A 13,695-nucleotide genomic window follows, 5' to 3' on the forward strand; every position below is an offset into this window, starting at 1 on the left:
ATGATTCCCAACATTCTGTTTGCTTTTTTGACTGTTGCTGCACATTGAGTGGATGTTTTCAGAGAACTATCCACAATGACTCCAAGATCTCTTTCTTGAGTGGTAATAGCTAATTTAGACCCCATCATTTTATATGTATAGTTGGGATTATGTTTTCCAATGCGCATTCCTTTACATTTATCAACACTGAATTTCATCTGCCATTTTGTTGCCCAGTCACCCAGTTTTGAGACATCCTTTTGTAGATCTTTGCAGTCTGCCTGGGACTTAACTATCTTGAGTAGTTTTGTATCCTTTGCAAATTTTGCCACCTCACTCTTTACCCCTTTTTCCAGATCATTTATGAATATGTTTAACAGTACTGGTTCCAGTACAGACCCCGGGGGACACCACTATTTACCTCTCTCCATTCTGAAAACAGACCATTTATTCCTACCCTTTGTTTCCTATCTTTTAACCAGTTACCAATCCATGAGAAGACCTTCCCTCTTATCCCATGACAGCTTACTTTGCATAAGAGCCTTTGGTGAGGGACCTTGTCAAAGGCTTTCTGAAAATCTAAATACGCTATATCCACTGGATCCCTCGTGTCCACATGCTTGTCGACCCCCTCAAAGAATTCTAGTAAATTGGTGGGGCATGATTTCCCTTTACAAAAAACATGTTGACTCTTCTCCAACAAATTACGTTCATCCATGTGTCTGACAATTTTGTTCTTTACTATAGTTTCAACCAGTTTGCCCAGTACTGAAGTCAGAACTTAAACACAGTAGTAGTCTCTTTGGTTCCAATGGGACACCTCATGTGCTTAAAGAGCTTTGCTGAATCAGAACCTCCAAAATGCAGAGATGATTTAGTATTCTGGCATTTGTAGATTGAGCTCTTTTTGCACACCTCATACTAGATGTCCTAGAAACAGAAGAAAGTTCTGCCATGCATTTCTTAGGGAAATGGCATCCAGCTCTACCTTTTTACCTTAGCAAACCACTACTAGAGCATCTAAAAATAACATTCAAAAATAGTAATCTAATGTAATTAAGCTCGTGTTACTGGCTCCCAATGAGATGATGAACAATTAGTGCTCAAGGCAATAAGAATCTTGCACGCACTTGGGCATAGGCTGCATCTTCTTCAAAAGTTAATGTATATGCTATATGTTTAAACAAACTATTCCTTCATAATGTGTTTCCCCCATCCAATGTCTGCTGCTAACATAGAGACATTGGTGTTTGGAATAGATGAGGCAGGTATGTGTAAAAACACACATACCCTTGTTAGGACTTTATTCCCTGTAGTGATTATTAATTAGGTTCCAGTCCCACAATTGACTCCACTTAGTAAAAACTCCAGTGGACATAAGTGGAGCTCCAGGAGGCCCCAGGGATCTGCCCATTCAGAGCAGATTGCAGGATCAGAGCCTAAGCTCTTATGGGCAAAAACAGTCTTTGTCCTGTGCTTGTACAGCACCTCGCACAGTGGGGTACTGGTCCATGACTAGGGCTCTTAGATGCTACAGTGATACGAATAATAAAATACCGCTGTGGAGCTAGTGATAATTGTATTTGAAGAGTTCACAATCTAACCAATAGCCGGTAACATTTAGGTGTTTTACTTATTTATTCTTGGTCCGTATTTCTCCTTTCTCAAACTCCTGCAATTAACAGTGTGAATGGGCAGGAAGACACAAAGCAGGGGCTATAGTACTTGTCTTTAGCCTGTAAACAATGTATGAGATTAGTGGCATAAGGTCACTCACACGTTGCCCTGCTAAATTCCCCTAACTGAGAGAAGCAAATTATGAAATGTGCCCCGTCCTTGGTCCCACAATGCCTGAAAAAATCAGCTGAACAACAGCACCAGAAAATTTTAGGTACTGATAATGTTCCTCTGTAGTTAAGCTTATATATGTAACTTGGGTAAACTACATATTTTATCCATTAAAGAGATATAGATCTTATGTCAAAATATTTGACATACAAATATTTATCATAACAGCCATCTTGTAATTTAGATTTTTGTTGATAATTTCTCATGATACAAAATATACACTAAATGCACATTGCAATAAGTACTGTTTCACATACAATGTGTTCAAAATACATTGAGTTAGCCACCATGATTCAATAATTTTTTTTAAATGAGGGCTCCAATAAAATGTCTTTTTCAAAAGCTGTAAAAACTGAAATCCAAAACCCAAGCAGACAAATTAAAAAACTGCATAATATGCAAAATTACTTTGAGTTCCTCAAAAATATAGTTTCAGCACAAGCATTAAATGTGTATATATTGTGTCAAACTATGCAGTTATCAAAAATATTGTTTTAATGAATCATTCACTTGCCTATACATGCATATTGAATATATGTCTAAATATTAACAAGGGCTGTATAGTAGTATACAAACTAAAATATGCAAAATTTACAGATCTGAGATGATGCTAAAGAGAAAATGAAGCAGTAAATTGCAATATAATGTATAGATCTGGAAATAAGAGGATATTGTACAAGACAATAATGTTGGCACCAATAAATTATTCACTTAAAAAGCAAAAAAATAAAAATAAAATAAAACTCCCCATCCCTGTTTTTTAAAAGAACTAGTTTTGAGGTTTTTGAGCATCCTATATGTGACAAAATTTGACAATTTAAACGCCAAAGAAATTACAAACTTCAAAGTGAAGATGTGAAGCCTCATATATCATGAACATTTTTTTAAAAAATAGGAAATTTATTTTAAATAAAAAATAAGACATTTTGCTTTACTGAATGGATTGTACTGGTAATAAACTTTAATGATTTAATACAAACTTGTAAATCACTTTCAGTGAGGGCCTTACAGTTTAGCACAGCTTTTATGAAAAATACTAAAGTACTGTCATAGCTTAACAATTTTAATTCTTGGAGATCATGAAAATTAGAACAAAATTCAAGTTTATCTGGGAGATGGAGCAGTAAATACAGATCCATGCTCCATGGTTTTATAGATATTCTGTAGGGAGTTTTTGTTTGCTTTCTCCCCAAAAAATTATGTCTGACAAGCATTATACTATGGCACATGCAAATATTAATGGTAATACATCCCAATACTACTCCCCCAAAAATACAACGTTCAGGTTGTGTGCTATGGTTTATGGGGATGGCATTTTCTTACCAAAAATTGCTTTTACAATTAGATACAATGAAAATTTTAAAGCATATTCTAGATTTATGAAAGCTAAATGTGATCTTTATCCCCTTTTAACTCTACACAGGGATTCATTGGTTCTCAAGTCAACAAATTATTCATTTTATGGGCAAAGATTCAGTTATAGGCAACACAGCATCTTTATGTATTAATCAATGGCAATATTACTTCATCCATTATATCTGTTGCTCTTTGTTGCAGGACAGGGATCAATATAAGCAAATAAATGTTGCTTCTGGGGGAGTTAGGCAGAACCCCCCCCCCCCGAAAATAAACATCTGTTGTGAAACATCTGTATTAGCTGAAATGTTAAAATAATGGTGCCTGGTTTGACCAAGCTGCTGTGAAAAATTACATTGATGATAATTAAACATATACAGCACAATAAAAAGTCATTTCACTTTGATAACCCTTGGGTACAATGAAATCTATTACTAAAATAAACAAATAATTGTTAAGCTTTACATTTAGACATTAAGGGTCAGATCCTCAGCTGGTGAAAATTGTCATAGCTCCACTGACTTTAATGAAGCCAGGACAAGTTACACCAAGTGAGGATCTGGCCCTATAATGTTTCCATTTATCTGATTTTACTGTAATACAGATGTATGAATAGACTGCAGCCCCACACAAATGTGAAACTTTCCCATTTAACCGCAGAGCTATCATCATTAAAAAAGTGATCAGTGTAGCCTAAATATTCAGGGAGATAATGGATATAACCTCGGATATGAGAGACTGAACTGCAGTTCAGAAGTTGATGCAAAAGAAATTTTACATTTACTCATTTGAGTCATTTTTCAGATCATTTCTATTTTTTTTTTTTTTACAATAAATCAAACTAAAATTAAAAAACCAGATGCAAGCATTAACCTACTTTAGAAGAGCATAAATGACATCTAAAACGGTGTTGGGTCCAACTGTTTTATGAGCTAGATGGTTTGCAGTTTTCATACATCTAAAACATTCTATTTGTTTCCCTTGGCATTAGAAGCTTTGAGCAAATTTGGTGGCACTGACTTAACTCATGATTTTCTCAGATATGTAGATCAGCTAGGTATTATAGAAACTATAACATGGATCCAACCAATAATGTCGAAGTCCAATGACCATGCACATTTTTCTTCGCAGAATTACTTCAATAAAAAGTTTTGTATTAGAATTCTCTTGATTTAAAACTATTTTTTCTTAATTAACTGAAACTGGAAGATTGTGCGAGTGACTGTAATAAATCTATACATTATTTATCATATCTGGTAATGCCTTACTTCTGGTAAATTTCACTAAATGTTGTCAATTACTAATTTGTGTTAAAGTTGATTACATATATTTGTGTTTGCTTTCATTGTTTAAAAGTGAAGCATAATGGCCTCGAAAATATTTTATATTTTCATATGGAGCAAGCACATTCTTGTTTGCTTCCATTAAGAACTTGAAAAATTATAACGCTTTGTTTTAGAACTCATGTTTTTATTAGGAGAGGTAGAACCAACTAAAATTTAGTCACCAGTAATCATAATTGATTCTGAAATACAGCAGGAGTAATTGTATGACAACTAAAGAGTTTTCAGTTATTCCCTCTCTTCTTTTCACCTTTTGGATCCTCCTCTTCTTTTACCACCCCCCCCCCCCCAAATGCTATTTGGCTCTGACTTCTGTTTCTTTTGGAAATTTAATCTTCCTTTTTTCCACTTCCTCTCATTGTGCTTCACTTATTTGCTTTTTATTGTAGAGAAATTGTACCAGTGTCCCTCAAACGTCTAGAATTAAAAACCCATTTTTCATATTGTATTTGATCTGGAACAATCATTTTTCTAACCCCTTTTCAACTGCTTAGATATTTTATGGCTGAAACTGTGTCGGTCTCCCTCTCTGCATTTCTATTTTTTCCCCTTCAAGACTCCTTGTTCCACATTTCCAGACTGATTGACAGGAACAGGTTGGTAAGAAACTTCACGACATGTTGTTAACATCTGACACTGTGGAAGAGAACTCAGCCCAATCACTGGGCACGTAAAGGGAAGTTGCTCCTGTTAGAGATGAAAGGAACTGTGCTTAATCGTTATTTACAAGTTACCTGAAACAAAACTCATCCATCCTCAGCTGTTTATTTCAACAAAAACTGACTCTGCGGTTTTTTGTTTTTATCAATAACGTGACTATTCTAGCGTAACTGGGTTTTATCTCGCAAAACTCAAAGCACAATACTTTGGAAATATCTCAGTTATTGTTTAATGAGTCTATCTGAGGATATTCCTTATGGACAACGCGTCTGTTTTCCCAGCACTGGGAGCTAACAAAACAAATAATAGTGCAGCCATTGCATTTTCTTTGTACTCTTCCTTTAATATTAGAGCACACATTGAAACGATAAGCACAATGAAGAGCACAAAATGCTTCATCGGTGTGGTAACTGTATATTTCCTTTTTTTTCCTGAAGAAATATCAAGTTTTGGATGGTCACAGCCGCAGCAACGCTCACGTTCTGGACACCATACGTTTAAAACAGCTTTGTTACAGAGAAAACTGACTTAAGAACAATTTTTTAAAACATCAGATTTAAAAAAAGGGGGAGGGGGAGAAATCTTACCGTTTAAAGACTGCTGCAGGTTCCAGCTCACTCTGAAACTGCAGGGAAAAGTGGAGCAGCTGCTGAACAAAAGTTTTAGATTTTTTTTTTTTTTTAGAAAGTCTGCAAAACTAATTTCCCACAAAATAGGGCTCAATTTCCGTTTAAGAAACTAGGTCTTGCAAATCTCATTCAATTCCTGATTTTTTCCAATAGCAATTGACATTCATTTTATCTTTCACACATGGACCTAAGAATTTAGACTTAAATTGCAGGAACCAAATGGTCTCGGAATTTAGGGGGGGGAAGAACGAGGGTTTAAGAAAGGGAAAATATTTATGGTACTGATCATCACTTGATTGTTGATCAATAGCACTTTAATTTAAACCAACTGACTGTCATGTTCGCTGTCACCATTAATTCCATGAGCCATTTCAAAAGCATATTTAAAATTTTCCAGACACCTGAGACAATGAAAACAACAACCAAGTGAAACAAAACAAACTTCCAGATGCAGAGACTAGAAAGTGGTTTGAGATCCTGTTTTGAAATGGCAGAAAGCAGGGAACTGTTGTCTTTCATTGACCTGTTTCTGCAGCTCATTAACTGCCGGTCATTTCATTTTAAAACAAACGCCCTAACATCTCAGCTCTAGTTGCACCAAGCGCAAGTGCAGAAGTATCTGTGCTTAATACTTTTAATATTTTAAGACATCATCTTTGCAGCTGAAGACGCGCCATGTGAGCGGAACAAGTGAGTGACACGTCTCTTGCTGTAATTTATTAACCAGAGGGAATTGAAGTGGCAGGACCCAGTGTGGTTATTTGCAGCAGTTTCAGTTGATCAATGATAACCCGGCTGCTATTCCCATCTGCGCTTAGTTCCTTGCGGGGGACTGATCATTGCTCTAGTGCCGAGACAAGATTCTTTCTGATCGTTTTAGGGGAAAATATTCCTGTTTACAGATGAACGGCCAAAGGAAATCAAGGGGGACGTTTGTTGACAATACACCTGGGACTGCAGGTGAGGATGCCTGGAGGTCTGGATTTGAAGCTGCCTCCTCCTACACCCCTTGGCCTGCCCCTCTCCCCTCAAACACCCACTTCCCCCTGGGGAAAGGGGCCGCTTTATTCTGGAGGACAATCCCCTGCAGGTCCTGAACTCCACCTGCCCTGCCCCATAAACACCACGGCTCGTCGGGAAACACTTATTAAAGAGAGCGACTGTCCGTGATCAGGACCAGAGGGGGCCAAATCCGGCTGCGAAGTGCAATTGATGGGGAGGAGGAGCTGAGAAAGCATCGGAGCGCCAGACCTGCATGGAGCCTACATCAGAGGGCGACCCCCTGCCCGTTTGAAACTGGGCCGCGTGTTCACAGATGTATGTAGAAAACAGTGTGGATGGGGACTGTGCCGTTCAATAAAGTGTCACTTTTACTTCTCCGGAGTTGCAGCTTTTCATGTGCTGCACGCCCCTGGGCCCCCCGGCGAAAATCTTATCCCGCCGCCTGTGTCAGACAGGATGAGCTGCCTGTCAGGGCTGTAGCGTGTTGATGCAAAGGGCTCGGCTCGCTGACTGTGCTGGAGTTTTGGAGGGAGTTTTTGCATGTGGTCAGTCGCTGTGTTGCTAAGCCAGCCCCCAGCTCACATTACACACTACTGTATTTATAACCTCTCCGAGCCGCTTCCCCCTGCAAGCAGTTCTCTGGGACCACCTTCTATTGGCGTTAACCTCTCCCACTTCTTGACATCTGAGTAGCTCTGAGAAAGCTCATCGAGGTCGAGTGTGTATGTGTGTGTGTGTGTGTGTGTGTTTTAATGCAACGGAGACTGGCCACTAGGGCTAAAGACCTGGATTATCTGAGCTCTGCTGCTGAAAAGTGTGTCGTTGCCGTTTTGGAAAAAAAAAAAATCCCCAACCAAGCCCTATCTGTTTACAGTGCAAGTTGACAAAGGGTGGTGGAGTTGGATCCTTCCTAAACTCTCCTGCCTGGAACCTGAGACTTGCATGCCATGGATCACACACTCTTTGGCTGCCTGCGCAGCCCTCATGCCACCGCACAGGGCTTGCACCCGTTCTCACAGTCTTCTCTCGCCCTGCATGGAAGATCTGACCACATGTCCTACCCCGAGCTGTCTACTTCTTCCTCCTCGTGCATCATAGCGGGATACCCCAATGAAGAGGGCATGTTTGCCAGCCAGCATCACAGAGGGCACCACCATCACCACCACCACCACCACCATCACCACCAGCAGCAGCAGCAGCACCATCAGGCTTTGCAGACGAACTGGCACATTCCTCAGATGTCTTCTCCCCCCGCCGCTGCCAGGCACAGCCTCTGCCTGCAGCCCGACTCAGGAGGTCCCCCGGAGCTGGGCAGTAGCCCCCCAGTCCTGTGTTCAAACTCCTCCAGCCTGGGCACGAATACCCCGACGGGGGCTGCATGTGCTCCCGGGGACTATGGCAGGCAGGCGCTGTCCCCAGTGGAAACAGAGAAGAGGTCCGGCAAAAGGAAAAGCGACAGCTCAGGTAAAGGCTCGTCCTTTGCTATTCTTGCGGGTGCGGGGCGCGCGCGCGTGTGTGGATCCTCCTGGGGAGAGGGGGTCTAGAGAGAAACCATGGGCTTGATGGAGGGACTGCACTTCCCAGCCTTAAGGCTCCCTTTCTTCCAAGCCTTTCTCTGAGGACAGCAGGCTTCAGAGAGTCACTAAAGCCGCGCTCGATCTCTCCATCATAAAGCAAGTTTATTGGGAGCATGGAAAAGAGTGAGCACGTGATAGACCGTGAAATCAATTGTGAGCAGTTGCCTACGGTCAAGAGGGGCGGTTTGTAGGTTTGATTAGTATTTAGCATCTGGTATTGTGGTTCCTCCCTTCTTCCCCTCTGTTTCAAGATAGCTCTGCTCTTTCCCACCCCCATTCCCCCTTTGAGCCAGTGAAACATATTTCTGAACGGTTGCACAATCCTTGGAAACTTTTTCTTAGAACTGGAACTTTTCTCATGAATGCTAAGTATGTGTTGCATTCTAGGGTGCGTGTCTGTATAGAGCATGTGCATAATATAGAATATAATTCATTACGGGGCATGAGTTGGAATTTATAAATCACCATGCAGTGAATCCCATTTTTACAACGCTTAGTATTTCATTTCATGTGCTTGGGCTTTCAGGAAGATTTTGCTGGACTTTTGATACACTGTTTTTGTTTTTTTAAGAAGGTGACCTGGGATATGCGTATATGCAGCCTATACAGAAAGGTGAAGCTTTATTATACTTTGAGTTTTATATCCCACAACTGAACAGATTTGGGTTCTCAAAGTGGGGAAAGAAACTCACAAAATCCCATACTAACAAAAGACAATGATCAAGGGGCAATACAATAGTTGCAATTGATGACATTTTTATTGTACATTCAAAATATTGAAAATGCAAGAGCAGACATACCAACAAAGCTGTTTTCTAATAGTGAAGAGAAAATGAAAGGATTTTCCTGATATTTACTAAAGTTCACAATTGGAACCATGACCTTGATTCACTTGAAATGTCATTAATCAGATTTTTAAAAGTTATGGAAAGTTTGCTCATTTTTAAACTGCTTTTTGCAGTTAAATTATATTTTCTTCTTTGCAATTCTCCATGTCAGTTACACTAGGAAAGTTTTACAATAAATCAGGATAGGTTTGTAGCATTTTACTTACTGTTACTATATAGGCAGAAAAAAGTTCTCCAAAATATAAAAATCTGTCATTCACAGACACTTGCAGTTTTATTTGCAATTATACCTTCACTGTGTTTTTAAGCAAACTTGCATCATTGATCATGTGAGGTCTGAGGAATATTAGATTTTTTTTAACCTGAGTTTTTGAAGGGAAGTAATTTTATGCTGGGTTGTCGGGGGGATCAGTAAATTTGTCAGTCATTTACAAATGTAGAAAATTAGAAGAAAGCACATCTGTGCTTCACAATACTAGGAAATGTTGATGTTGCTTTCCGTATTTTGCAATGCAAACACACAAATCCATGGGCATTAGGTGGGACTCTGTTGAAGTCAATGGAATCTTTCCATTGACTTTAATGGACAGTAGATTGAGCCCTTAATAATGATCGTGCTGATATAACAACATAGTCTGGAGTTAACTTTCTAAGACAATGTCTGTATACAGCCCCAAAATTATAGTACAGCATACAACTCCCCCTTCCCGCCCCCAAAAAAATATCAACTATGTTCATGTATTCTGAATGGCTTGATCTAACAAGTCTCTTTAGACAATGATGCAATAGTCACAATATTTCATATTTTTGAAGAATATTGTTTTTAGACCACAATATTTTACCACCCCATTCTTTTGTTTTAATCTGAACTTCTGTGCTGAATATTTGATATCAGTGTAATTTATGGCAGCAAATCTCATTTTTTAGGGCAGTCAGTGTATTTCTGCAGTTACCGGCGGCAATTACTGTTCGTTTTACTATATTTAACAAGGAATGTATGTGATGGATCATTCTTTTTGTTTCCTGAATCAAATTACCATATGTTTTTAAAACATAACTGACTTTTTTATTTAATGCTGATCTTTTAGAGAACTTTTAGCCACCTTCCCCACTTTTAAACTTCTTTAGTAAATGTTTACAATTAATTATAAATTTAGAGTAAATAGCTAATAGGTAAACAAAGAGGCTGTTCAGGTATAGCATCAGCAGTTTCAGAAACTAGCTAATTAACCACTAGTGCATATTTAGAGATATACTTTCTTACCTCTATTTACCACTAAAGACAACAGAATATTTTGAGGATATTCCTATGCTCTGAACATGTCCCTGGTTTTTTAACTAAATTAGCCTTGGGGCCATCCCAGTTTTGCGGTATCCGGCTTTCATTAATATAAACTGTTGACATCAGAAATGTTAACTCATAAAGTTGAGCTTTGACAGTTGTCTATTCTAAAGAAACCAACACAACATCAATTAAAGCTACATGAATTATTTTTATTTCCCCAAAATGCTATATTTATTCACCCCTTAAAATTGTCATGAAAATTTCCCAGTGAAGACATGCATTTTTTCATGTTTATCTTTACCATGATGATAATGGGGAAAAGAACACTAATGCTATTTTATTTGTCCATCAAAAAAAATTACTCTTTAAAGTTTCATACTCCTGTACACAGGTGAATGGAGAGGGGGAATAACTTTTTTTTTGTATACTTTGTCATAATTTTGTTCCTTGCTTAGAAAACAAGGTTAAATGTGCCTTAGAAATTATTTAGGTAGAATGACTGATTTTGGATCCCATACTGGGGCCTGAGCAGGCTGGGAAATAACTTCTGAAGATAATGTTCAATAAACTGCTGCATAAACATGGAGAAACTGTCAACTCTGTATACAAGATTTGTGAATTATATGATGAGTGGGAAATACCTCTTAGTCATCTCTTCCTGGATGCAGCAGGCCAACCTGCCTGGGCCCAAATGTGGGACCGTAAACCAGCATGCAGGGATATACACACAGCCCTTTAAACATTGTGAGTTCATTTCTTTCAAATAAACATTTCTGATGTCAACAACAGTAAAAAAAAAAAAAAGATGCCACAACATTATGATGTATGCTGCAAACAAATTTATTTATTTTAAAATGCAGTAACAGCCAAGATATTTGAGTGCTAATGAGAGGTAGATGAAACAATATTCAATGAATAAGAAAAATATCCCTAAAATGTGTTGTTGCTTTATATGGTATGAGTTCTTTCATGAGGTATAATTTGGATTTTTTCCCTCTCATAAATTGCCTGTGATTTCTGAAGCCATTTAATTTCACCATTGTAAAATAACAGGTGTTGTTTACAGAGGATATAAAACAAGTAACAAATGCAAAACTATTATAGTGGTTGTCTAAGTCAGCTTATTTGTGTCTAAATTTTCTTAAAACATCCATGATTTTAGGAAAGATGTGAGCCCAGACACACCTTGGAGACACAAAGTGTAATCTGGATTTCATGTGAAAGCAATTAACTTTCTGAGTATTTTAGGAAGTCTGAATTTCAATGGGAAAAATCTGAAAAGCTCCTACTATTTGGGGGAGAACTTCATAGCATAACTATTAGATATGCAACAATCTAAATGGATTGGGATATCTATTAGGCTAGATGAATATATATTAAAATATATGGAGCTATACCTAGCTCATAGAGCTGGAAAGGTCATTGAGTCCAGCCCCCTGCCTTCACTAGCAGGACCAAGTACTGATTTTTGCCCCAGATCCCTAAATGGCCCCCTCAAGGATTGAGCTTACAACTCTGGGTTTAGTAGGCTAATGCGCAAACCACTGAGCTATCCCTCCCCCCAACATTAAGAGTGAATACATGAAGATATGCTACTGTGTATTGAATCCCAATGCCATTTAAAAATACTACTAACTATGAAAAATATTTTTACATCTAACACATAAAGACTGCATAGAGTGCAGAGATATACAGAGAGATTGATGTATGTAAATATAGCTATATGTCCATTTATATTTTTTTTAAATGAACATAAAATGCCATCATACAAATGTAGTCTATGATGTGCCTTCAAAGAAACTGCTTTTAAAACCTAAATACTATAAATGTTGTGTCTAAAATGATCACTTCAAAGCAAGTCATTTTGATAAATGACTATAAATAGTGTGAATTCATTGGTTTCAATGACTTCTGATTGCTCTCTAAAACATTTCAGTAAGAAAAATGAGCTGCACCCGCATAATCAAAAGGACTGTGTAACTGATTCATCAATATGTCTATACTTTTTAGCGTGGCTGTAACGGAAGCAAGAGAAATACATGCTATTGGCTAAAAACTTTCTCTGGAAAGAGTTAATTTGTTAATTATGTTTGGGATGTAATATCAAAACATCACTTATCATGAACGGAAAATGTCAAAATATGTAGGTTATTCAAATCAGAGAGGTATGTACCAAATGTGTTGAAGTCAAATTGAATGATCATGCTATTTTAAAGAGAAATACAATACAGATGATTCCTTATCAGAGACTAGTGTTGCATATTGCATTACTTAGTGGATTGTTTTATTGGACAAAATTTACAGTAATATGTTCACTTTGCTCACAGCAAGTATAATTAACAAAAACAGAACTGTATCTTTCATAGATACTAAATTATATTTTAATTTGTACAGTCTAAAACTCCTTTCTCTTAGCAAAATGACAGGTTTAATATATTTTATCACATCTCTTTGCATTAACTATGGATGGAAAATAGCATAGTCATACCATCTAATTTGAATTGCTATCTGTTTAGATGTAATGAGATTCATTTGTAGCTACAAACATTTAAGCCCTCCTCATTCCCCTATTAAAAAAACAAAGATATCAAGGCCTCAGTCCAGAAAAACATTTAAGCATGTGCTTAACTTTTTGAGTTGTTCCATTGCTTATAATTAAGCACATACTTAAATGCATTGCTGGATCAGGCCCAGTTTTTCTATAATACACCAACATAACTATGCAATTTTGTCTTACTTTATATTAGCCAGTACCCAGACTTACAAGTAAAGTCACTGAAAATTTTGTCTACATAAGGAGTGCAATATTAGGATCCATTGTAGAGGCAGAGAGAGATACACTTACACACAAAGAGATACAGGAAGTGTGAAAATATATAAAGAACTGGAAATTTTACAAAAACCAAACCACTGAAAATTCCATTTAAAAATCACAACAATACATTATTTTTAGGATTTTAAATTTATTGGAAAGTGGGGAAGGGGGGGGAGGGAAGAGTGCCAGTTGCATAACTGAAACACAAATTCCAGCAATAGCAATAGAGAGGATATCAATTTAGGTATCACCTAATGGTTTGAACAGATGCTAATCGGAAATTACCTAAAATTGTATTTAATGTTGTGGTTTTTAGCACTAGAGAATAAGACCCAAACTAACAGATCCTATTT

General features: G+C 37.6%; 1 protein-coding gene across 1 annotated transcript in view; it reads left to right on the forward strand.

Annotated features, from left to right (window-relative positions):
- The first annotated feature begins 7,764 nt into the window (after positions 1 to 7,764).
- Positions 7,765 to 13,695, forward strand: part of MEOX2 (mesenchyme homeobox 2) — a 69,919-nt gene continuing 63,988 nt past the window's right edge. Inside the window, exon 1 of the mRNA XM_065399870.1 lies at positions 7,765 to 8,281. Coding sequence (XP_065255942.1) covers positions 7,765 to 8,281 — 517 coding nt within the window. The remainder of the gene's footprint in view (positions 8,282 to 13,695) is intronic.

The sequence above is a fragment of the Emys orbicularis genome, chromosome 2 (genome assembly GCF_028017835.1).
Source record: "Emys orbicularis isolate rEmyOrb1 chromosome 2, rEmyOrb1.hap1, whole genome shotgun sequence".
In the NCBI taxonomy this organism is placed as follows: domain Eukaryota; kingdom Metazoa; phylum Chordata; order Testudines; family Emydidae; genus Emys; species Emys orbicularis.